Genomic DNA, 25435 nt, shown 5'->3' with positions numbered 1-25435 from the left:
ACATACATATATATATATATATATATATGTATGTATATATATATATACACATTAGGTTGTGAAGCGTCTTGCCTGATTGAAGTATGTTAGTTCCACGCAATCTCCAGCACCTTGTTCCTATATACAAGGAATGAACATTTTACTTGTCGATTATATATATATATATATATATATATATATAATGTTTTTGTTCGAAATTATACGAAATTCAGCTTACTTGACTAGGATTATTGTCCAGTGTTGGAGAATACACCATCAAAGCAGAAGCAGAAGCAGAGTTCAGTGTTTCTCCATTGGAACCAGCCTTCAATATTGAAGCATTTAGGTGTGTATACATATGTATACTAATCGCTATATATGTTTTAAAAGTTTTAAAAATGGAGTTTTATACGTATATGTACGCTTACATATATCGGCATATAATATATAATACCTGGCTTGTGTTCTCAGCGATCCAACCATTAGCAGTGTCTTCAATAGTAATGGCTTCAAGAAAGTTGTCCATTCCAAAGGGCGATTCCTCTGGTTCAACATTCTGAGAACTCGTTTCCACTTGCACCTGCAGACACAAGACCAGACATGGGCTCGAGTTTACGGTTCAGACAAAACATGCATTTATCGAAGTATGATGAAAACTACATCTATACATACACATATATATATATATATACCTGGTTGTGATTGAACTGGAAGTTACTTGCATCACAAGGTAACTCGGCATGGCGGTGTTCTCCGCTGAGTTGGGTTTGGTAAGGCTGTTTGTTCGGCTTGTCAAATTCAGGAAAGACAAAGTCGACTTGCCCAAGTCGGTTCGCGATATTGCCTTGTGACTGACCCATGTTTTCGGTTATTACTGCATTTCTCAAGAAGGGTTGCAGGTGAGAAAATAGAGAAGCCGAAGAAGAGGAAGAAGAAGAAGAATGCTGATGAGCAGAGAGATGGCTAAATCCCTGACGGAGGTGATGAGTTGATGAACTTGCATAGCCATTGAAATTGTTGTTGAGGTTCCTGTTCATATAACCGTTGCCCCGGCCGAGAGAACTATCGTTGGTATTGGCATTAGCATTACCCTGAATCGGTCCGAGTCCGATGAGATCTCCCCTCTCATTCATCCTGATTCCTGCATATACAGTGCCATTGTAGCTTCTAGGTTTCGGGTTCGGGTTCAGACCAGAACTGGTGCTTGTACCATACTGTAATCCAATCCCATGAGAGTGAGATGTCTGACCGATTCTTCCGGGATTCATCCCCATTTGGAAAAGGCCTCTCCTTTCTCCGTTTTGAGGGAGAAAACTCGGTGTCTGAGTCGTTGTAGCCGAGTTATAGAAAGGGATGTTTCCCATTTTGGGCAATAATGATGTTGATCCAACTCGGTTCCGGTCATAGGAGGAGTGGTTCAGGTTGCTGTAGGGATAGGGATTCTGAGTCTTCTGACCAATGTTGTTGTTGGTCATGAGGAGCCTGGACTGTCCGAGACATAACCCGAGTTCCGAGTTGTAGGGTCTGTGACTCAGTGATGATGTGCCGTACGGTGCGTTATGGTTGTAGTACGGGAGCGATGAGTTAAGGTGGCCGTAGGCAAAGTTGGAGCTCATGACTCTGTTCGACATCGAGCCTGATTGCATTGCTCCTCTCTCAGCCACTTTCTTCAAGAAAATCCTATATTTCTGTGTACACCATTCAAAAGCTTGCAAGTTATACATACATACATACATACACACACAACACATACATACATACATACATACATACATACATACATACATACATACATACATACATACATACATACATACATACATACATACATACATACATACATACATATTGTTGGAAATAATCTTGTTATTGAAAAAATTTTAGATTTGTTTTGTTATATTTGAACAAAAAAACGGTGTTTGGTTGATACTTGCGTTAAAAACAAGATTAAAAGGGAGAATGTTGGAAATAATCTTATTATTGAAAAAATTTTAAATTTGTTTTGTTTTATTTGAACAAAAAAAATATTATTTAAAATCAATAGGACAAATGAAGTAGTGGCAATGATTTGTGTGGATTTAGTGTTTTATTTATAAGTTCAATAGTTTTTAGAAAAATAATATAAATAAGGTATAAGAATTTTGGAAAAATCCTCCTCACCTCTCAATATTTTCTCCTTAGTACATTATTTGTTTTCTTTTTCATAAAATTATATTAAATTTTATAGCATGTGTGTATATGTGTGTATGTGTGTATATAGAGGTAGGAGAAGTGAAACCTGTAAATGGCTGGCGATGTTTTCTCTGGTTAGGCCAGGCACGCTCATGAACTCCAGAATCTTCTTCGGCACAGCCTCTTCACAAAACCAAACATTACATGCTCATCAGCTTGTGTATGTACACACATATATACATACATACATACATATACACACAGTCAGACACACATACATACATGTATACATATACGTTCTCACATATGCACGAGTGCTTGCACACATATACATATACACACCGCAAGAATCATGTGTAATTAATGTTTATACAACATTTTAAACAAACACCCAAAGTTTCGGATAGTTTAATAGGTGAAACGGAGTATTTAGCGTTTATCCTATCCACCCGAGTTCGAATCTCAAATTTGGGAAAAGTGATTCACGTAAACTTTTCTATTCTCTATATTTATCGAGTCAGGATACCCAATTACCAAAAAAAATAAACTATACGCATCGAATAAACATAAATGGAGAGAAAATTTTATAATAAAGAAGAAAAATAAAGATCATTAAGATGAGACTTACTGTCGAGACCAATATGTCTTATGGCTTGCAAGAAGAGGTTGTGAAGAGAATTTGTCCAAACAACCTTGGCCTTTTTCGGGGCTGAAGGCCGGGAATCAGCATCACCATCACCATCACCATCACCATCATCATCACCATCATCATCACCGTCGTCATCACCATCATCACCGAAGCTATCAGCTGCTTTTCTCTTCTTCTTATCTTCCCCCGAACCACCATCAACGTTATGATCTACCTTATCGCTGTCGTCGTCGTTTAGGGTTGACCCGGTGTAGGGTTTCCTACCCAAACCCTTCGTCCCGTCGGAAGCAACTGCGCCCTTACAAGACGACGAAACAGCAACGGCGCTGTCGTTGCCGTTGTCGTCGTCTCCTCCGTCGACGGACATGGACTTGCACCTCTTCTTGGATTCTAGGGCACATCTCCAAATCGTGGCGAGGTCCTTGGGCTTGACGGGCTTCGCGATGAAACACATGCCTCCATTCGAGATGGTCTCTCGTTCGATTTCGTTGCTAATGTCCGATGACATCACTGTAAGCAATTGCGATTGGGGAAAATGCATATTCGAAAAGCATAGATAATGTTACGGGCGTCGAATTGAGGGAATAAAAGGGAAAAACATATGCAAATAAGCGTCGCTCGAGTGCAAAAAGGAATGCTACAGGTAATGTTTAATTGCGTTTGCTCGACCAAAATTCCATCTATTCGCATATTTATCATTGTAAATCCGCCTATATGGAATATATAGTTGGACAATACCATTTTTACCAAATTAAAAAAATAATGTATCAAATTATTTAACCCACGACCGGTAGTTTTCCAGCTGTATAATTTGATGTCATTGAGAGAATCGTGAAAGTTTATCTTATAATAAATTTTAAAAAAAAAATAAAATCTTACCCACGACCGGTAGTTTTCCGAATTCTTGATCGATAACTCGGGTCAATTCAACCCCGTTCATGCCAGGCATGTGATAGTCCGTGATAACGATATCGATATTATCACGTTGTATCTGAAGAACTGACAACGCTTCTCGAGAGTTTTTCGCGGGTGTTACCGTTATTTCCGTTATCGATGAATCTAAAAAGTTTGAAAATAAAAATGAAAATATTATAGAAAAATGTTTATTAAGAGATAAAGAACGGTAAATATATACACACATAATATAAAGATGTACAAAATTATAAATTTTGTAGTCCAAAATTTTCAAAATGAAATTAAACAGAATTGAATAGAAATCACCCACATCATTTTAAAACATTGTATATAATTTATTCTTCTTAAAATAATTTGTCGAGTTTATAAAAACAAAAGTACGATGGGATTTGAACAAGCAAAAAATTGAAAGAAAATCTGAACAATTACCGATTAGATGATTGGATGCATTCATATCATTAGAACCCTAGCCGGAAATATAAAAAGTTCAAATTGAATGCATAAACTTCTAGATCTATTACATGCAAAAAAATATTGGTTATTAGATATTCATATAGAAAAACATTTGAAAATTTCTACAAGGCGTGATGAAAACAATTACAAAATCAATTGACTTGAAAAACAAATATATAACTATATATTATCATAAAAAGTTACAAATCTATAAAATTTGAAGGAAATGATCTTACCTTTATATTTTGGAGTCTTAAGCATAGTTGAAACAATTGAAAGAACTGTTGGATCATCATCGACGAGTAGAACAGTTAAGTTTAAGACAGAATTCTTGCTATTGAAAGACTGATCAAAAACCATTTTATGATTCTTTTTCTCTATAAAAATATTTAGGAATTTATATGAGAAAATTTTGGGTATACAAGTATTATATAGACTCCGGAAGAAATTTGAAAGATGAAGATTTTGGAAGCATTGCATTGGTTTGCATATATGTGTATATATATATATAAGTAAATAAAAGGAGAAAACTAAAAAAGGTATTGAAAGATAAATACGAACGTTCTTTGATATTTTATTTGTTATATTATTATTATATTATTATTACTTTCTTTGGATGGAAAATATGAAAAGGCTGTGAAAAAGTTAGGAAAATGAAAAGAGATACGCAGCAAAACCAGCAATCTTTGAAAATATTTTGTGTGCTAATTTATGTAAAATATCTGGATTAATGTAATACACCTTAATGAAATTTACTAAACTAATAATTTTTTTTATTTTTTATAAAAGATTTGAATATCTTTTCGTTCAATGAATGTTTTTGTTTATTTTCCAGTTGAGGATGGATTTTCTAATAGATTTTTTTACATTTTTTTTAAGATTTACTCTAAAATGAGCAAAAAATCAGAATTTTGAGAATTTTCAAATGCAAATGTCTCATTTTGGAATGTAGATGAAATGCTCTATATTTTTATAGATTGGTTGCTACAAAACTTATATAATCTTTTACATTCTCAAGTCAGATTGTGTAAAATAAATCAATATATTTTATTTGAGTTTTTGAAATAAAAATATTTTATAAAGTAATTTAGAGAATCTTTTAACAATATATGGGTTTTATATATATCTATATATATATATATATATATATATATATCTATATATATATATATATATCTTTATAAACACTAAACAAAAGTAATATACAACCATAAATTAAGTAACAAAAAATATGATAATAACGTATAATTGAAAAAATTATATATTATAACTAATAATTTTAAAATTAATGATTATATTGTTAGAAAATGTTAAAAACTGAAATCGCAACAAGAACAAAGGATGTAAACCGTGGGTTTTTTCCACCGTACCAAATCATGAATAAATAGTTACGACAATAGTATCAAAACTGGTTTTCAATAATAGAAATAATTGAAGTTCTCAAACTTAAACAATACAATTAGCGATATTAATAACAAAACAATTACAGTAAATAATGTCATACAGTATACAATTTCAGTTCTGGATAGAAATCATTTTAGATAAATGAAATACAAGAAAATTTTCGAATTTAAAAAAAATAAGAAAATAGATATTACATAATGGATTTTAAATTTTAAATTTAGAATTATGTGATAATTAAAATATTAAATAAATGATAGATATGATAATGTCATAATTTGAATCATTGTTGTTTATTACACATACGCGATACAACAATTGAATAATATTTTCTCGATGATTTTAACAAAAGGACAGCCGATATATAATAAAATCATATAACTAAAAAATGTGATACCACAGATTGAATAACGAAAAAGTAAATCACTTGATACAGATGGTTTTACTTTTACGGTTTTAGTTCAAAGCTATATATTATATGGTAATTAATGGTCTAAAACATTAATTATATTATAGTTCGGTTTTTTTTTTAATATACGTACAATACTAAAAATTTTGAAAGTAACGTATAAAATGAATTAGCTTATCAATTTAAATGAGTCGGTACTTATTTATACCTAATACAAGATAATTTAGAAATAATTAATTATAATTTATGGACAACGAATAACAATAGTGTTAATAAAAGAGATATTCGAAAGTGGAAATTTCTTCATGTAAAATAAATATTGTCCAATTAAACAGTATATAATAAAGAAAAAAATATTTTAAATTTTAAATTAAAACATATAAAATTGATTTCGATTATGAGATTATCTTGTAACCCAATTAGTAAGCATTTGTTGAGCATCACCGTAAAAAGGACACGTGTCCAAATACAGGGTAGAATTCGCCATGCTAAATAAGGACAGAAAAGATTAATTTTGGGAAAAAGATTCCAGATTCGCTCATAAATTGTTATTTAATGTTCATTAATAAATTTATTTTCTTCTAGTTTTTTTTAATTAAACAGATAAAGACAAAGTCACCAACCAGTTTTAAAACTGTGTGCTGTGACTGTCAACTGTTTAACAAAAACTACTGTTTTATATAATCAGTACAAAATCAAATATTATCATAAGAGAAATTTTATTTCCAAATTAAAGCAAAGCAAAAATAAATATTATTAATTTGGGCAGCCAATATATATATATATATATATATATATATATATATAACTAGTCAAAGATTGAGCGTTTTAAAAAAATCCAGTCAAAACAATCAAAAGATACAAGACTGCTCGTAAGTGACTTACAAAAACTCGAACTTCAAATATTTTCATTGTGTTATTATTAATGATAACCCTTTTAATTTAATTATATAGAATCGGTTTTTAATTTAATTAGAATATTTAACAAATTTATATTTATTTTATTTTATTAATGATAGGAAGAGGTTTTATATTATATATACATATCATAATTTGTTTCGTAGAAGTTTTATTATAATGAAAAAATTGAAACCAAATAAAAATATAACATATGTAATTATAATATTATGTAAATTTTTTAGACTTTCTAGAACTAAACCAAGAAACATAGATTTTCCGTTATTAACAAAGTTCATCACTTAACAGACCAACGGTAATCAAAGAGAATCTGAATAATTAAAAAAGATAATCTAATAAGAAAAATATTAAAATTGGACCATAATAAAAACCTAATACGTTTCGTTATCGTGGAAGCCAGGGCTGGGCGTTTCGGGTCAACAAAAAATCATAAGGTTGACTTTTAGTGGCCAAATAAAAAAAATAAGGTTACCGTTTATCTATAAATTTAATTTCGTCGTATACAGTAAACGGTGCGTTGTGATGGAAAGAGAGACAAAATGGCATAGACAAAGACTAATTAAATAGGGTAAATTCAAATGAACAAAACAGCAAAGTGATACTCCTCCGACACAGTTCGTTTCCTCTGACGGCAACTCTCCGGTCGACTGACGGCCGGAGAGGGGAAAAGGACGAAGAGCAATACCTGAAAACCCGAATTTTTACAACAGAAGAAGATGACAAATTACTATATTGTGCGGCGGTTTCTTCTATGAAAACACCTAAATAAATAACCTCAAATAACACCAAATAACCGTAGAGGGACGGTAAATCGCACACCCCGATAAAAATGGAGAGGAAACTCATGAAGATGAATGCCCTTAGCTTCCACCGAGACGGGTGAGACGTGATGGCCGCTCATCCGCCCCATAGTGTAAATTCTACAGCTCTCATCGCCAATGTAACTTTCCATTGTAGCTCTACGGGAGTTTAACAAGGAGTCATGCTAAAAAAACTTATTTTTGACATCAATACTTACCCGAATTGGTTGTCACTGATTTAGTTTAGGGGCTAAACGTTTAGGGTTTTGCTTGAATCATGGTTATCCCTACCGGCGAGGATATGCAAACAGAAAGAGGTACTAAGAAGGTAAGATTCCGAGTTTAGATGGAAATAGAAACATAACATATTGTAGTCAAGGTTGTAGAAGTTGAGGTAGAGAATGTGCCTTGCCATAAACACGATAATAAGGGCAGCTACCATGACTTTTGTAGACTCGTCGCGTATGTTGAAAACTCGGTGATTGCATGAGTAAGTGAAATCCTGAGAAGGGTTGCCGCCGGCCGAGGAGTAATCTAGTCTCTTTTTCAGCCCAAAATCCCTAAAATGAATATGAAAAATCTCGGAAGAGAGAAAACCACAAATCAGAAAGTTAAAAAAACAGAAATGAGAGCTATATAGCCAAAAGAAGGTGAAGGGACTCTGTAAACATGTCAGAGATGAATAGTGTATCAAGAATTTTTGGTGTTCTTTCTCGCCGGACTTTGAAATAATCTCTATTTGGAAAATCGAGAAATGGGCATTTTGGTTTTAGAATAGGAAATATGAGATGCATAATTTTGGGACAATGAAGCGAGTATGGAAAGGGAAAAGTCCCCGGAAAAATATTGAACTTACTAAAATATATATAATAAAACCTTCAACTTGTAAAATTGTCTACAAATAACTAGACTTGCAACACCATTACGAAGGAAACCGTCAACTTATCCATTGCTTCTCTAAAAAAACGTTACCGATTTGACCAAATTTTCATGTGATTGGGAATACACGTGTTTGCCGAATGCTGATGTCATCTTATACACGTCAATAATTTTAAGTTAAAATATGACACATCAACAATTTTCTTAATTTGTGGAAACCAGTTTGAGAAGATACCAAACCGAGTTTTAATTTTAAAAACAAACCGGAAATATAGAGAATCACAGACCTGATGAAGAAAAAATCAGGAAAAAAAACCTTTTACCTATTGTGGCAACCACTACTCCAGAATAAGGAGTTCATTATTACAAGGGCATAAATGTGCATCAATCCATTGTACTTGTAGTAGGTTTTCCTGTCCGATCGGAGGGGCAATTTGTAGTAGATGAGGATAAAATACGATACCCATCCATGAAACTGTATACCAAGTGCAAGAGCACATAGAGCAATAGAGAAAGGTTCTTTACGACGTTTAGTCGTACAAATTCTAATACCATATTAGAGAATGTTTTTTATTTTGATGACGGCAAGATACATGCTAATATATAGTAAAATATAATAGAATATTTTAGATATAATATTTAGGGTAAATCATAACCATATTAATGATAATATATTCCTATACCTAATGACATGAAGAACAATGATGTTAAGAATGAAAGTACTGCCCTTGCAAGATTATACCGATACTTTCTGCTTTAGAGCAAAGATCAGATGTAGATTGAGAAACCTAGATTTCGTAAACACGTTTAAGTGGCCATTTGTAATGGTACTTGATAGGATCCTCTCCATGTTTCTTCCTTTTTAGATATCATGCATTCGTACGGACAATCACTTTGGCAATCCTTGCGTAAACCCGAACTCAAGTTCTATAGAATCGGGTTTCGGACTTAGTTGTATATAATTGAAATAATTCGGAATGATATGAATCTGAATTCAAAAACTTCGAGCTAGATGCGGGCTCGTACCGGACCAAAACGGACCAACCGGTTTGACACCCCTGAATGTACATACAAACGCATGCATATAACGAATTAGGATCTTTTTGGGCTTGTGATATCGTGTTCTTTGTTGGGGGACTTAATGGGTTTGTACTTTTTATGGTTTATTAGACCTGAAGCCCAACCTCTCTGTTCCTTTTTCCACTGCTTAAGCCGTTGAATTATTTATGGGCCTATGAGGCCCAAACAAAGTCCAGTAAAAAATGGCCCATTACAGTGAATTGAATATTGATGTAATGTGGTGATAGTACGTTGGCATTCGGTTAAAAGCGAAGCAATCCCAACCGGATAAAGTCCCAATAACATTTGAATCATATAAATAATCGAAGTGATATCAATTTTCTAAAATCGAAAAATTATAATCCGACTCAAAAATGAAAATAACAAAAATCATTTTATAAATGAGTATTTTTTTAATCTATCAAAGCTGAACAAAAATCAAATCCAAAAAATATGATTTAAAAATAAATCCAGATATTTTTTAAAACTAAAAAGTTGGAATCCAAAATAACCAAACCGAACTGTCCCACGGTGACTACGTAATGAGCGCGTGTTTTTCAATGCATCATTTACTGACTTTTTTTTTTTATAATCCGTGGTTTAAGAAAATTAATGAATTTAAAGCAAGTGATTTTTTTAATAATCCGAAAATTTATTGAATCGTTTCGACCCAATTATATCTTCCAAAATATTAGAGAAGTTTATGTAAATATCTGTCCAAGTGAAAGAGATTTATTTTGTCCCTAAAGAGTTGAGCCACCTAATCATTGGTTAAAGCATGTAAATTTCGAACTTGCATGAATGAATTAACGTTCGGATTTGTAGCGTTTTAACGATGGTTACGATGAATCGTGTGTGTGTATATATATATATATATATGATGGCTACTTCGCAGTGGAGACGTCGTGGAATATACGTATAGCATGGGGACAATTAATGTAGACATATATTTACATTTAACCCCAAAATAAAACTTAACGTAGACATCGGACCATATGACTTAGTCGTGTCGTTGGTCCAACCGTTGGCCTTTTGTGTTCGCGCGTCATTAAGAAAGATGCCTTTTTATTTCACCTATTATATATTTTCTCCATTTTTCATAAATCAATACAAATTATTTTTTCTCCATTTTTTATATATTTTTATAACGTACTTGCTACGTTGTTGCTGAAATAGGATATAGGTGAAGAAGAGACTTGCACAACGGTCATTACCATAATGACTCGTTGCTATCGATATGGTTCTAAATGTTCGAGGGGTTCTAGTTCATTGCTAAACTCTTATTTTTCTGGGGAAATGCTTATTTTGCGTGCTTTATGTACTGGAAACCTATGATTGGAGAGGATCATGACACCCATTTGTAAAAATATTTCAAATTGTAATATTTACGTTTTAACAAAAAAAAATTAAAATGATGTATCATTTATCTTTTTTTTTCCCAAATTTACTGAGTATAATATTAGTTAGAAATAACCACCCCGAATTGGTGAGGTGGACAAAAATTTTCAAGGAGGAAATGTGATTTGAAGTCATATATTACAGGATCGAGGTTAACTAATCATAAGGGTAGTTTTAATTTAGACTTAGAGTTAGGAATGGTTGCATATAATTTTATTTTTATTTATGATTAACAAACTTTTCTATGGAAATATAAATAATTATTTTCCATAACCATGTCTTTGCTTTATATTCTCATGATAACGCCTGACCCAGTTCGTAGCAAATATTTTCGCAGAGATGGATCCAATTATCAAATACCAAATGTTCTTTCACGTCCATTGACCTAAACAGAGGAAACCGAAAAGACGAAAATACCCTCCAACCAATCCGTCTCTCCCTCCCGAATGCATATATAATGAACGCGACCCTCGTACGCCAAACAAAAAACCAAAGCTTGAAAGGAATGAAAGCTCCAAGAAGGGCTTCGGACATAACAGCATGGTGCTCTGCTGTTGTGCTGCTGTCTCTGATACTGTTGGGTTCCATACGGGAGAACATAGCTTCTGAATCAATCAGAGGGTCTCAGTTTTCCGACCGTCCCTGCGAGGAGATCTACGTTGTAGGAGAAGGAGAAACGCTCCACACCATCGGCGAAAAATGCGGCGACCCGTTTATCGTGGAGCGAAACCCTCATATCCATGATCCGGACGATGTCTTTCCCGGTCTTGTCCTCAAGATCACGCCTTTTAACTTACCAAGAAGAAGTCTCTAAGACGAATCTTTCCCCTGAATCTCGTTTTTTTTTTAAAAAAAAATTCCATGTATGTATATAACTTCACCAAAGAAAAATGAGAAACAGAGGGAGAGAATAGAGTATAGCATGATTTTGAGGTCATTCTTGTCACTCTTTAAAATTTTGGGGTATAAATGCTAATTAGTAAAACATTCGGTGTCCAATGTAAAAGTTATAGGTGTCTACACGGCAATGCATGTTTACTACACACGTGCGTATCGATTGAATGCTGGCTAACCATGGTATTTTATTATGAAGATGCTAATTAGTTTATTATATCAAATTAGTAAACTTTTTTAATAAATAAAGTAAAATTAATTAGAGAATAATTAAGAGGAAAGAGGAGAATATATGTGATGCTGATTGTTAATTAGAGTAACCTATCTAATTAAGAAAAAAAGTGTGTTGTCGTCTTGGCCGTTGAAACTAAAAGCAAGTGCCATCAGACTCATTCTATCTACCAAACGACGAAAATCCACCGACTATTCCACAAAATCGAACGCTATCATCATCCCATCATCATCATCATCATCATCATCATCATCATCATCATCATCATCATCATTATCAAAATTCCAAAACTGGGCCTTAAGCCCAATAATATAAAAGAACACTCCAATCTGTTTTTTTTCTAATTTGGGCCTTTTCACATGGACCAACATTGGGCTTTTTCGCTTTGACACATTATTATTATTATTATCATTAATTTTTTTGGTATGTATGTATTATTATTATTATTATTATTGACTGTAATGTTCTTCTGTCAACTGCGTATATGTGCTTACGATTACAGACTTTCCATTAAATGTTTAGAAAGAAAATAGTAAATGCCAACCAAACGAAGACACATAGGAGAGAGGCAAATTCTCATTGGTTGGCCCTCGTGTCATCGTACGATGATGTCTGACGCACCTTTTGATACTGTTTCGTTTTTTTTAATTAAATATTATTGTATTAGTCTCATATATAAATCGTAAACATAAAAGAAAATATATTACTCAATAGAAACTTGCCACGTATCACCTCGGCTTTTCTAATTCTTGGGTTTACGAAATCTTTCCAATGCTGACTCGCCACGTTTCCTTGTTTCCGAGATTCCCGATATCTTCTTATACGTGATTCCTTGAGCGATTTTATTTAAAAAAAATAGAATATCTTTATTACGTAATCACAAAGTTCAAAACTTGTGTTTATTGTGACAAAAAATTGCGGTTCTCAAACATTGTTTATAAAAAAAAAACGAAAACTAAATTTACATTTAACTAAATGATTACATTTAACAAAATGATACTAGTTTAGTAGTATCAATATTTGATTGATTTTTTTTTAATTTTTCTTTTCTTAAAGCTCATCAATAATGTAATGGAAAAAGAAAGTGAGACCACTAAAAAAAATCAAAGAATATATTACGGTGTTCCTTCTCTCTCATTGTTCTCGTATTTTCTATTTTAGTGGAGCCTTTCTGAAATTCCTCTTTTTATTTTTCATTAATTTTACCAAAACAAGGTAATGCCACAAATCTTTCCTGATTTTATATATTTTTAATCATGCTTAAGACACTATAATATTTTAAAGCAGCCACCATTATCTTAGTCATTAAAGTTGGTATACCATAATTAGTTCACAAGGTAGGAATCCAGAGGAACAAAATATGTATTAAAGTGACAGAATGTTATATTGTCTTTGTTCACACCGTTAGATAACGTAAATTATTTCTGGAATGAAAAATTTGAGAAAAAAATAAAAGAGATTACAAACAATATTTACATCTCGTATATCAAAACTTTAGGAAAAATCCTAAAACAAACACTCAATTTTTCAATTTTGAAAAAAAAATACTGAATTTTATTTTTTATCAAATAAATATTAAACTTTTTAAATAAATCTAAAAAAACAGATCTAAAAAATACATGAACTTTTATAAGATTATATAAAAAAAATACTGAACTTTTTTAGTAATCCAAAAAAATATACGAACTTTCTTCGATTATAAAAAAACTAAGTAAAATAATTTGATGTGTTATATCTTCTTGTGATACGTTAGTCATTTTGTTTATTTTGACAATCGTAGAAAAATTAAGTGTTTGTTTTGTCAAAATTTAAGGTTTAGTGTTTTTTTATCAAAATTTGAGAGGAGTGTTTTTTTTGGATTTTCCCGAAATTTTATCACGTTTTTAATGCAATCAAAGGGGTCTTATTCGTTAAAAAAAAGGTAATATTGTGGGAAGTTATATATATATATATATATATATGGATATACACACACACAACATAAAAACATTTGCAAATGGGATTTCTTTTTCTTCTAGGGTTTTGTGGCCTGAGAAGAGAAGAGAGTGTTATCCACATATAAACCAATAAAAACGAATATAAAGGGGGGAAAAATCTCATCTTTCCTTTCTCACCTCAGATCTTTCTAGGGTTTCTGACAAAAACAAAACCTTTTTTCCTTTCCATTTTTGTTGATTTTCATTCCATTTCTTGGCCTCAACTTTAATTTCCTTTCCCGTTACTCGCCTCAGTATTTCCCTGGGAAATTATCCGGAATCTGTCGCTTTCTCGGGAAAAATTTTCTGTCTATCGACAAAAACGGAACCCTTCCTGAGAAATTCTCGTTCACTACTTTACTGGGTCTCGTCTTCTTGATCTTCCCGGCGATATTTCTTCTTGGCCAACTTCTCTCCGGTGAGATCTGTTTTTCGCTTTATCTTTTCTTTGACTTCGTTCTTGATCTTGCTAGGGTTCCGATCTTTGTGGATCTTGTAGCAGGAAGAAGAAAGAAATGGTGAGGGGAAAAATTGAGATGAAGAAAATCGAAAACGCGACGAGCCGACAAGTGACGTTCTCGAAACGGCGAAACGGATTGTTGAAGAAAGCTTACGAGCTCTCAGTTCTTTGCGATGCCGAAGTCTCCGCCATCATCTTTTCTCAGAAAGGCAGACTCTTCGAGTTCTCAAGCTCTGAGTAAGATTCTCCCTTCTTTTTCTTGATCTCTCTCTCTCTCTCTCTCTCTCTGATTTGATCTTGTTTTTCCAATTCTTTTCTTTTTAATCTCGTGAGCTTTTTTTTTAAAAAAAAAAATCTGTTTGGTAATACGTCTAGTCTGAGATTTTTCAGAGTCATGAGTGAATAAGGCTACACAGCGTTAGACTTTGCGTTGTACTACAAGATTCTTTCTCTGAACCCTAAAGATTTTATTTACTGCATTTTCTTGCTTCTCCTATTGTTTTTGTTTTTCAAACTCCTTTTTCGCTTATTCATTTTTGAAACACCCTTTTTATTTTAATGTGTGAATATAAGTATTGTTTAATTAGGGTTCCCAAAATGTTCTTGAAGAATGAACATGAAACAACATTGGAACTTTGTAAGAAAATTACAACCCCACACACGCACTAGTAGGCGAGTTCCGTACCAAACTGCACGTTCTTTTTTTACCTCCCCAAATTTCAATTATTTTAAACCACAGATTTGGATTATATCTCTAATTGCATTTCCCTTTTTTTTAATTGCGTCTTACCAATTAGTCTGTTGGATTGAAAACGTATCGATTAATTGTTCATATGTACATATATTTTATTAGAATATGTAGTTAGGATTAGTATAAATACGTTTTGTATGGATCATTTCATATTAATCAACACAGAAATTATTCCCAAATCTCTTTTCCAGGCTCTGATACCATATTGAATTCTAGAGAGAATTCAGAAATGGAAAAGAGATTTGGGAATAATTTCTGTGTTGATTAATATGAAATGATCCATACAAAACGTATTTATACTAATCCTAACTACATATTCTAATACGCCCCCACAAGATGAAAGTGATTAACTTTCATCTTGGACACATACAAAACGTATTTATACTAATCCTAACTACATATTCTAATATATTTGTAGATGCATTCAGGGACTGGTTGATCTTACTGCTAAAACCAATCGAAATAATTTATGATATATGGAAAACATATGGTTTAAATGAAATCAATTTGGTGTCAGTCATCTGATTAGGCAGATTTCATTATCCGTGGCCGACGAATTTTTTTGTGTGTATGGTCATGCGAACAAACCAAAGTGTACAAATACCATTAATTGTTGAAACCAAAAAAAAAAAGGGAAAATGGAATTGAGTGTACAATTGTTACATGATCCTGGTCAACATAATCTTAGCATTTCATCTTCATTAATTATTATATATATATATATATATAGTTATATACATGTATACATACTGACATTAGCCTTGAATACATGCCTTAGGGGGCTTGTTTTGACAAACAATATTCAGTCCTATCTACATTTATCTAACAAGGGTAAAGGTATATGCTGTCTAAAATTTCCTTTGTATAAAAGCATTGGGGATTTGGATGACCAAAAAGGAATCATTTGGGTGTTATACACATACATGTACTTACAGTCCCACTAACATATTGTGCGTCGATGCGTGTGATCAGCACGGAGAAGACCATCGAACGTTACCGTAAGTGCACAGATTATCATCAGATCAGCAAGCCCGACACAGAAAATTGCGTACAAGTACGTTTCGCGATTATTAAAATGCTATCTGAATTATACACTTCATGCCTTTCTATTTCCCTTTCAGACACATATGAAGCAGTTCTCTGTATAAAAGAGACCGTATGATATGAATACAAAGGAAACAAACAGATGTTTTTGTAATTTAATCTATGTTGGCAATATATATATACACAAGATTTTTTTATTGGTATGTTCTTTGGTTACAATATTGTAGCGATTGAAGCAAGAAACGACAAGCATGATGAGAAAGATCGAGCTCCTTGAACTTCAGAAGCGGTTTATGCCTTAGTCTCTCATTTGCCCATTCCTATATTGAAATGATTTTCTCAGCTCTTTTTGCACACACACACATATATATATATATATATATATATATATATATATATATATTAAATTTACTCGTAATAATCTCTCTTGTGTGGGCGTGTTTTAGAAGCGGTTTATGCCTTAGTCTCTCATTTGCCCATTCCTATATTGAAATGATTTTCTCAGCTCTTTTTGCACACACACACATATATATATATATATATATATATATATATATATATATATTAAATTTACTCGTAATAATCTATCTTGTGTGGCCGTGATTTAGGAAGCTATTGGGACAAGGCATTGCTTCGTGTTCCATAAACGAGCTTCATGAACTCGATAATCAGATTCAAAGAAGCTTAATCAATATCCGGGCAAGAAAGGTGAGTAGTAGGAACCAGCGGCGGACCCATAAAAATATTATGAACAAAATTAATTTGAACGGGGTATTTTATAATTTTATTCAAAGTTTTATAAATTCAATAAAGAAACCAAAGTTTTTTAATCAGATGAATGGTTCCATTGTGAGTATTCATTCATACGCATATACATATATATGAGATAAAAGGAAAAGCTTCAACACGTTTTCGCAGGCTCAGCTGTTCAACGAGCAGATGGAGAAACTAAAAGAAAAGGTATGCCGCAATCTTTATCTATGATTCCAAAAAAAAAAAAATCTTGCAGCTTTGAGTTAGAACAAGAAACCGAAACTAGTTGTCTTTCTCTTCACTGTCAGAGAGAATGATCCCGTCTTCGTGTTTCAGGAGAAAATGCTGTTAGAAGAGAACACCAAATTATGCCAAAAGGTGAAAAAAATTTATTTTGGGCCTGAATTTATAGCAGTTTTGGTAATTTTTACGAAGTTAAATACCGTATTTTACTGCAATTAGTGGTTGGTATACACTTATTTTATGACAGTATGGTAAGAATTCGTGGGAAGCTCGAGTTCAACGAGACGACTCACTGGTAACAACTCGGAGTTCGGAAGTAAAAACCGATTTGATCATCGGTTTACCGGAGAGATGTTCGTAGGAATATATTCCGGGATGGAGAATCATGTAAATTACAGCGAAAACATATTCAAATATGCGATGAACTCGGAAAGAAGAATAATATATCCCATGCTGTATTTGATGGTTTCGAATTGATTTATGTATAACCATAAAAGGAGAGAAGTTGCATGTTATATTTTTTGGTAGCGATTGTGTTTGTAACGAAATCTTCTGAAGTAATTCAGTATCTTATGCTTTTTGGTCTTCATTGCTTTCTTGGACTGTACATTTCATATCTGGCTATTGATTATTCCATTTTTTATGCATATATTTTTTTTTTATATATATTCATATATATAGGTAATACATTTTCAAGTTTTATGCTTTTTAAAGGTTTAATCGTTTTCTCGTTCACTTATTCATGTCTATTTGTGCCCTAAACAAGTCCAAAACCTCATAGTACTGTGTTTTTTAATTGGAATAAAGGCCCATGTATACATTTTGGGCCCAAAGTTTATCTTCTGAAAGCCCATATATTTTACCAATCAAATGGGCCTACTCAGGCCCAAATTGTGTAGAACAACTCGATTTAAATCCTCGGACAAAAGCTGTAATATATATATATATATATATTGTCAAATTATATTTAAATATAAACATTGTTTTCCAACTTAAGATGGTTATTAAATATTAGTCCTATGGTTTAGGGCATAAAAAGAAGCCCGCTTATACCCTCGCTTTGAATTTTGAAACTGGCCATCAGACATGGAACGTTGCTACAATTGATAATTCATTTTATAATTAAAGATTAAAATATAATAGAGGGTAATGAGTTTAGTCGGCTGGTTAGACCAACAATATAATATTTATTTATTGAAGGAATCTGTAAGGTTTGTTTTCCTTGAAAAGCGTTCCGAATAATAGGATATTATGTATATAATATACACCACATATTTATGTAATATCTATTGTAGCTTATATATTGGGATTGTCCGTCGAATTCTATCATCCTACGTAAAGATAAGTAAAAATAAATTCAACAGTTACATCTAAACGATATTTTTTTTTATATCGAAGTACAGAAAATATTTATTTTAAGTTTACTAAAAGAAATAGATATTTAAAGTAAATATTATTTGGAAAACTCTATTTTACAATTTCTCGGCTAATCAACCGAAAACATCCTCGTACGATACGACACAAGTTAGAGCCATGAACATATTGTTCTTTTTAACTTTAGAAGACTTTACTTGGTGCTTTCTAGGCTTCAAACCTTTTCATTTTTCTTTTTTTTTTAAAAAAAAAAATTTGTTATAACTTTATATTTTTCTTTTCCTTTTTTCGGGTTTCCCGTCAGGTTATCATGAAATTAACAAAAGAAAAGTAATTTATATTCTCTTTGATCGGTGTTACAAATTTTGAGCGGTGGTTCACCAAACTTGATGCCACTATCCTCTTTCAATTATAAAGATGTTGAGAAAAGAGCCCAAAGAAAGAAGTGTACGATTTCGACATAATTAAATACAGGAAAAATAAAAAATAATAATAATAACAATTAAAAGGTCTTATAAAAACAATAAACCATACGTACGACAGCAATGTACCCGTATCATTCAAGGTGTATATATATATATGAAATGGAAAAAGAATGTTTGCTTAGATTAGCTCCCTCCTTTTTCGAATTTGGAACAATATTAATATAAACCAACTCTTCCTTCATAAGCAATCATATATATATATATAACCTAAGATTCGATGGCCTCAAAGTTTCTTATTCATTAATATAAACCAACTGATAAATGATGAGACAAAAAAAAAATCTGGATTAGAGTCTCTATTTAGGGAGAATATTTTTCATTTTTCTTGGATATGTAATTAGGTCGAATGCGCGGTAAACTCTCGAATTAAAAAAACCTATATATATATATATATATACATTTATATAAATATTTGTGCCATGCATGTGTTTATACTATCGTATAGAGCCATATATATAGTATTAGATATTCCTATCTGGTTAAATGAGATCCAATGGTATAGATTTCATATTAAACAAGTAATAACCAGTCGATAAATTGGTCCATGGACTAAATTCTGAAAATATTATTGCCTTTTGTCCCTCGTCTCTAATTGAATCCTACTTGTAAACCGACTTATCTATTCAAAAACTCCAATTCATTTTCTAGATTTTCATTGATGGTTTCGTACAAAATTTCGTATTTTGTTTTTGCTTCGCACAACAAGTTGTGTACATATTTGTTCTTAAATCAAATATAATTTTGTTAATGATTATATTCTTTAATAAAGTGTGAACAAGTTATATAAATCATCAAATATAATGAAATTTCACAGAATACCAATAAATATAAATTCTTTCCCGCAGTTGTTGGAAGATTACACGGAATTTCATGTCTACATGGATTTAATAATTTCATGCAAGATTATGACTTATTTAATTTTTAGTAATGTTTTTTTTTGTTAAAAGATCATTTAATGGATTTTTGGTCAACCATATTAATTTCTCGGTATTAGGAAAGATCCTCCCCCATGTGACTTCACATCTTATAATCTTTACTGCTGATTTTGAATTTCTTGTTGAATGACCGACAGCTAATGTACTTCGACCCCAACTACGTATATTACAAATATTATGCGTATAAATCAAACTAATTGTAAGATAATAAAAACTATGTAAATAAATAACGTAGTTTTTTTGTTTTTTTAAATATTATAAAAAAGTCTAATCAAATATGAAGTATAGTTACATACGAAGTCCAATATTATATATATTTTCATTAGTTTCCAACAAATCATTCAAAATGATAAAAATAAAGCATAATAAGATTTTAATTTTCCGGTCCAACTTTTACTTTAATTTTATATGTTTATCTTGAAACCGAAATTACTAAATTTGTTGGCCATTACACTGAAATGTTTGACACGTTGCATTGGACCACCATACGAATAAGAAAATTCGAAATATTCCAACAAATCTAACCCAAAAACCAAATCTAATACCGAGAAATTTTTTTAAAAAAAATCAAACGGTGCTGAAACTTTCGGGATTTCGAACAACAATTTTTTTTTCCGTTTCAATTATTTTCTCCCCTTCAAAATATTTTTCGTTATCCAAGATTGTATACCTCAACCGATAAACAAATAATCAAAACTCATTCTCAACTCGGATTCGAATATTCATTTAGGTCGGAGAAATATTCATATAAACTTTTCCGATTCTCTATGTGAAATAGTCAGGACAAATAATGCCACGATAAACTTTCATATTATCTTAAAAAACATATATACGACATGCATGCATGCTGTCTCCATTAGGACATAGTTAGCTTTAATCTCCACGTACACACGTCTCGAGTCCATGCAGAATCTATCTTTCGTATTGTCTTTTTTACTAACTTTATACTAATATCAACTTTTTTTCAAAAAAAATTCCTTCTTCTTCTTCTTATAGTTCGCCAGTGTGCAGAATTATTTAAACTGCTTCAAGGCACAAACTCTCATGGCATAACAGGAACCAGACATGCAAGATTCTTCTTGGAGTATACGTACGTTTTTTGTTCTCATCGTATAATTCATAATCGTCTAAGGCTTTTGAAAATTAATCTCCACTTTGGTCTGTAAGAGAATATTTCACAGCTTTTTGTTGGTTGTTTTTATTTTATTTTATTTTTAATTTGATTTATAATTACGTAATAATTTTATTACGTATCGTCATTTCATTTTTTTTGTTTTAATTACGTGTTTGAATTTTCTCACCATATAGAACGCGTTGCCAATTATCTCTCTAACTCAATACTATGATCTAAATTAATTGATAAGTAGCGTACCTATTTATTCCGATACAAAATTTGTAAATAAATCTAAATCGAATTGATAAGGAAACCTTGATTACGTTAGATATGGACCTAATGTTGTATATATATATATAGGTTAAATGGTTTTCTCTTTGTGATTTGAGGATGGTGAATTAAAAATATTTAAAAATCCAACTATTCAGAAGTCAAACCACTCATAAAGATAATATTCTTCTCCTAGAATTATAATACATATAGGGTGTTAAAATACATTAAGAACACAAAAACTATTATGTTACATTACATTACCACTCCCCAAATTTTGAATTTTTACAAAAAAAAATTAAAAAAGGGCACCAAATTGAGAAAATCTCTACATGAAATAAAAGCCAATCACTTATAGACACATGTCAGATACGCCTACTTTCCACCACGTGGATGAAGTGGGTCCCATAATTTTAAGAGCATCTCATCACGTGACACTGACACCATTCCCAGAAACGACAGCGTTTGGTGACCCTGACGCAATCCATCGTCGTTTCGCTCACGAGCGTCTCGAGGATTTGCCTCTCGAGCTCCGTGACGACCGCTTCCCCTTCCTCTTCGAACGCCAACTGTCTCCGACGCTTCGTTTCCGGTAAGTCTCCGGCGACCAGAGCATCAATATCTCCGAGAACTTGACAGTCCGACAACGGGAACTCCCCGATTTTTCGACACAACTCGTCGATCAGCTCCGACCCGCGAAGATCTCGGCGATATAGAATTGGGTAATGGCCTACCCACGGTTTCATGTTCATGTGAGGCTTTAAGACATCGATGAGGATCTCGTCGGCTAAATGGAACAATAGTTTCCTATTATAACGGAGACCCAGATTTTCCGGCGAGCTCTTGGTCCGGGCCGAGGTGATGGCGAAATGTTCGAGGGAGTAGAAGATTGAAGGGTCGAGAGGATGAGAAGGAGAGAACCATTTCGCGTGGGAGATTGGTGTGTTTTTGTCGATTCCAGTTCGTCGGAAGATTCTGGTGATGTAATCTAACTCCTCGGAGGAGGAGGAGGAGGCCGCGGCGGCGAAGGAGGTTGTATTGGTTAGGATATCTTTCCGGACAACGTAAGTTTGAGTTTGGCTCCGACATCTAAGAAACTCTGACCTGTTTCTCGGCGGTTGAGTTTTCGTGACCTTTAACACATCCCCATATAAATTTGACTGCAACAATCATTAAATTTATCATACATCTTTTCTTTGGAAATTCCATATTTATTATGAAAAAAAGAGGGAAACTATAATACATGAATATTAGGCTTACCGGGTCCTTCTTCTTGACGGGAAGAAGACATGGAACACTTGTTAAGTTCAAGAGCTCATTCGACAGGGGAGTTTTCTTGCACTTCTTGTCTCCTTGATGATGATGATGATGATGATGATGATTACTAGAATTAGATGATTGATTACCGACCGGTGATCGAACAAACGGCTCCTCCTGCATTGTCTGAGGCGGTTTCACCAGTCTCGAACCGAATTTCATCTCGTTCTCTGCTGGTTTCTTGCATTTCTTCACGGCCTTTCTTCGAGTTTCTCGCTCTTGCTTCTGTTCTTCTTCTTGAGCCAGTTTCGGCTGCGGCTCTTCTTTCACTCTCCATAACCTTGGCTTGTCTTCCACGATCTGGGCAACATTTGTCTGTGAAGGTGGTGGTGGTTTTGCTTTCTGGTTTTCCAAGAATCTCAATCTGGGCGATGAATCATTACTTGTGTTCTTGGAAGCTTTCTTGGAATCGTTATGATGATGATGATGATCTCTAGCTTGTTCTTTGTTTCTCATGGTGTTGGTAATGTCACTGCCCATTCTTCGACTAACGCCCTCCTCCAACTGCATCACGATCTGGCTTGCGTACTTCCTTGGACTCGGATTCTCTTTATCGTCGTTCGTCTTCATCTCCTTCAGCCTCGAGCTCGAGAACCGAACATGTCCGTGTTCTTGTTCCGATTCAGACACGTTCGTGTCGTGTCTGTTGATGTGAAGAGACGACGACGTCAAGCGTTGTTGGTAACAGTCAGCGTCCGACCTCCTTCCTAACGAAATCCTCGGCGTCTCGGGGAGAGAGCGAGTGCCTCCATCGACCGAGTTCCTACGGAGAGAGTGATGTTTGTGTCTTTTGCCCTGAGTTCTTCTTGTACGGAGATTTGGTGTTCCAAGATCTACGGAAAAGGCCGATGAGCAAGTAGTAGGGGAAGAAGATGGTGAAATGAGAGATTTGTCGGGAAGAAGGTCGAGACCCATGAGTCTAGCGACCAAAGTCGGTGTCTTGGTGGTTGGAGAATAAGAAGATTCATTGCTTGTAAGAGATTCGAGTTCAGATGATCTTGTTGGTTTGGTCTTGATCTGCATATTATCATTTGATCAGTAACCAAAATTTCATATGATTGTTATCATGATTACAAGGAGAGAAAAAAAAAAGATAAAATAATATGACGAGGGAAACCCAAGAAGATAAAATTACATGGATCTATAACCATTTTTTTAAAACATAATAAATAAATTAGAAGGAAGAAATAGTAATTCACTCACAGAGAGATTCAAATGATCATCTCTTCGGATAGGTGACAATGGAGCCTCCTCTGTCGATTCCAAGCTATTCCTCGGTGCCTCCACTCCTTAATTATCATTATCATCAACATAAACATAATCAATACATAAAACATTCAAGTATATGCATACAACGCACACACACAGGTGTAAATACATATATATATATATATATATATATATATACCTTTAGGAAGAGAGTCGTCGTTTTCGATCTCACTCGTATCGGGGAAGCGGAAATGGTGAAAATCGAATAAGTGAAACACGACGTTCATACAACCTGCGACAGTTGCATCACTACTCGTCTCCTTCGTCACACTCTTGCTCCGGCTGTTTCCACCGCCCCACCACGCCGTTTTGGCATCTTTTTTCGGCTCGGAAGTTCTTCCTCCGGCCGCTCGGTACCACTCTCTTCCCATTTTTTCCGATCGGAAAACGGCGAAGAGATTCGAGGGTTTTGTATTGTCTAATTGGTAGAAGAAGAGGGGAGAGTAAGGAGGAGGAAAGAGGGAAGAGACTCGGAAGGTGTAATGCGTTGTATCATTTACATAATGCATTTAGTTTATTTTATATTGAAGTGACTTTTTTGTTTTTGCCACAAAATATTGCATTTTTTTTTTTGCAAACATATAAATGAATATCTAAAATAAAAGAAAAACAATTGAAAAGAAAATGATGAGAAGTGGGGGGATCGTGGTGGTGGCCGTCGCTTGGCTGCATGTTATTCCCCTCTGTATATGTGTATATTTGTATAGCAAAATGTATATATATTTAATACGATTTCAAATATTTAATATTTGTTTACCAAAAAAAATATATATTTGTTTACGTAGACCTTGGATAGAGAGGCTAATTATATTTAAACGATTCGCAATCCAGAATCAAAATAATATTTTTTTTTAAATATAAAAGGGTTAATTTAAACTGACGATTCCATCGTATAAAAATTCCTTACCACATAGCAAAACATGTTTTTAGACCGTTGTAATTTGGGTTTCAACTAATATACTCACGTAGACCTTTGGATATATTCCACTTGCATATATATAAATCTGATTTGAAAATTTGGAAATTTAAACTTTATTTATTTAAGTTAAAATTTTTATGCTCATGATAAATATTGCTATTCATTAATACAACCAAACAAAACTCCCGACATAATTTTACATATAATTCCATGGGCATTATGTACTTTCATATTAAACAATAAATTTTCATACTAAATAGTAAATTTTAAAATTTTTTAATGGATTTGTATTGTCTACGATTATTAGCGTCATTATCTACAAATGAACCTGGGGTTCTTTTAAAATTATATGGCCGTGTAAATAGAA

At 33.0% G+C, this 25435-nt stretch overlaps 4 protein-coding genes and 1 pseudogene across 5 annotated transcripts in view; 2 read left to right on the top strand and 3 right to left on the bottom strand.

The window, feature by feature from the left end:
- Positions 1–4610, bottom strand: part of LOC104818272 (putative two-component response regulator ARR21) — a 5033-nt gene extending 423 nt beyond the window's left edge. Inside the window, exons 1-8 of the mRNA XM_010547779.2 lie at positions 4405–4610; positions 3680–3859; positions 2780–3310; positions 2258–2334; positions 672–1667; positions 434–559; positions 218–304; positions 73–117 (exon numbers count right to left, since the gene is read on the bottom strand). Of these exons, the coding sequence (XP_010546081.1) occupies positions 73–117; positions 218–304; positions 434–559; positions 672–1667; positions 2258–2334; positions 2780–3310; positions 3680–3859; positions 4405–4528 (2166 nt within the window). The 5' untranslated portion in view covers positions 4529–4610. The remainder of the gene's footprint in view (positions 1–72; positions 118–217; positions 305–433; positions 560–671; positions 1668–2257; positions 2335–2779; positions 3311–3679; positions 3860–4404) is intronic.
- A 2895-nt stretch (positions 4611–7505) lies between these two features.
- Positions 7506–10845, bottom strand: LOC104818507 (annotated as a pseudogene).
- Positions 10846–11499: 654 nt separating this feature from the next.
- Positions 11500–12075, top strand: LOC104818271. Its single transcript, XM_010547778.2, has one exon. It carries the CDS (start codon positions 11538–11540, stop codon positions 11844–11846), a length of 309 nt encoding a protein of 102 aa, XP_010546080.1. The 5' UTR covers positions 11500–11537; the 3' UTR covers positions 11847–12075.
- A 2097-nt stretch (positions 12076–14172) lies between these two features.
- LOC104818270 (MADS-box protein AGL42-like) lies at positions 14173–17974 on the top strand. 2 transcript variants are annotated; one of them, XM_010547776.1, is made up of 8 exons: positions 14173–14552; positions 14634–14831; positions 16318–16399; positions 16617–16678; positions 16998–17097; positions 17308–17349; positions 17479–17520; positions 17633–17974. In XM_010547776.1, the coding sequence occupies exons 2-8, from the start codon at positions 14650–14652 to the stop codon at positions 17744–17746; spliced, it is 624 nt and encodes a 207-aa protein (XP_010546078.1). In that variant the 5' UTR covers positions 14173–14552; positions 14634–14649; the 3' UTR covers positions 17747–17974. The 2 variants fall into 2 exon arrangements, with proteins under 2 accessions (XP_010546078.1, XP_010546077.1); XM_010547775.1 differs by having other exon boundaries at positions 14174–14552; positions 14637–14831.
- Positions 17975–21780: 3806 nt separating this feature from the next.
- Positions 21781–24620, bottom strand: LOC104818268. Its single transcript, XM_010547773.2, has 4 exons — positions 24289–24620; positions 24084–24169; positions 22824–23897; positions 21781–22723 (listed from the first exon to the last, which is right to left on the bottom strand). The coding sequence occupies exons 1-4, from the start codon at positions 24518–24520 to the stop codon at positions 21977–21979; spliced, it is 2139 nt and encodes a 712-aa protein (XP_010546075.1). The 5' UTR covers positions 24521–24620; the 3' UTR covers positions 21781–21976.
- Positions 24621–25435: the final 815 nt, after the last annotated feature.

This window comes from Tarenaya hassleriana, unplaced genomic scaffold (assembly GCF_000463585.1).
Source record: "Tarenaya hassleriana unplaced genomic scaffold, ASM46358v1 Cleome29, whole genome shotgun sequence".
Taxonomy (NCBI): domain Eukaryota; kingdom Viridiplantae; phylum Streptophyta; class Magnoliopsida; order Brassicales; family Cleomaceae; genus Tarenaya; species Tarenaya hassleriana.
Note: the sequence above shows the minus strand (reverse complement) of the source record. Positions and strands in the feature narration are given on the sequence as shown.

Excerpts from the sequence above, each read along its gene's own strand:
- LOC104818271 (XM_010547778.2), top strand. The coding sequence starts at position 11,538 with ATGAAAGCTCCAAGAAGGGCTTCGGACATAACAGCATGGTGCTCTGCT.
- LOC104818270 (XM_010547776.1), top strand. The coding sequence starts at position 14,650 with ATGGTGAGGGGAAAAATTGAGATGAAGAAAATCGAAAACGCGACGAGC. Across the intron at positions 14,832-16,317 it reads TTCGAGTTCTCAAGCTCTGA|CACGGAGAAGACCATCGAAC; the intron begins GTAAGATTCTCC and ends GCGTGTGATCAG. Across the intron at positions 17,350-17,478 it reads TGGAGAAACTAAAAGAAAAG|GAGAAAATGCTGTTAGAAGA; the intron begins GTATGCCGCAAT and ends TTCGTGTTTCAG.
- LOC104818268 (XM_010547773.2), bottom strand. The coding sequence starts at position 24,520 with ATGGGAAGAGAGTGGTACCGAGCGGCCGGAGGAAGAACTTCCGAGCCG. Across the intron at positions 24,170-24,288 it reads CGACGACTCTCTTCCTAAAG|GAGTGGAGGCACCGAGGAAT; the intron begins GTATATATATAT and ends ATGATAATTAAG. Across the intron at positions 23,898-24,083 it reads ATGATCATTTGAATCTCTCT|ATCAAGACCAAACCAACAAG; the intron begins GTGAGTGAATTA and ends GATAATATGCAG.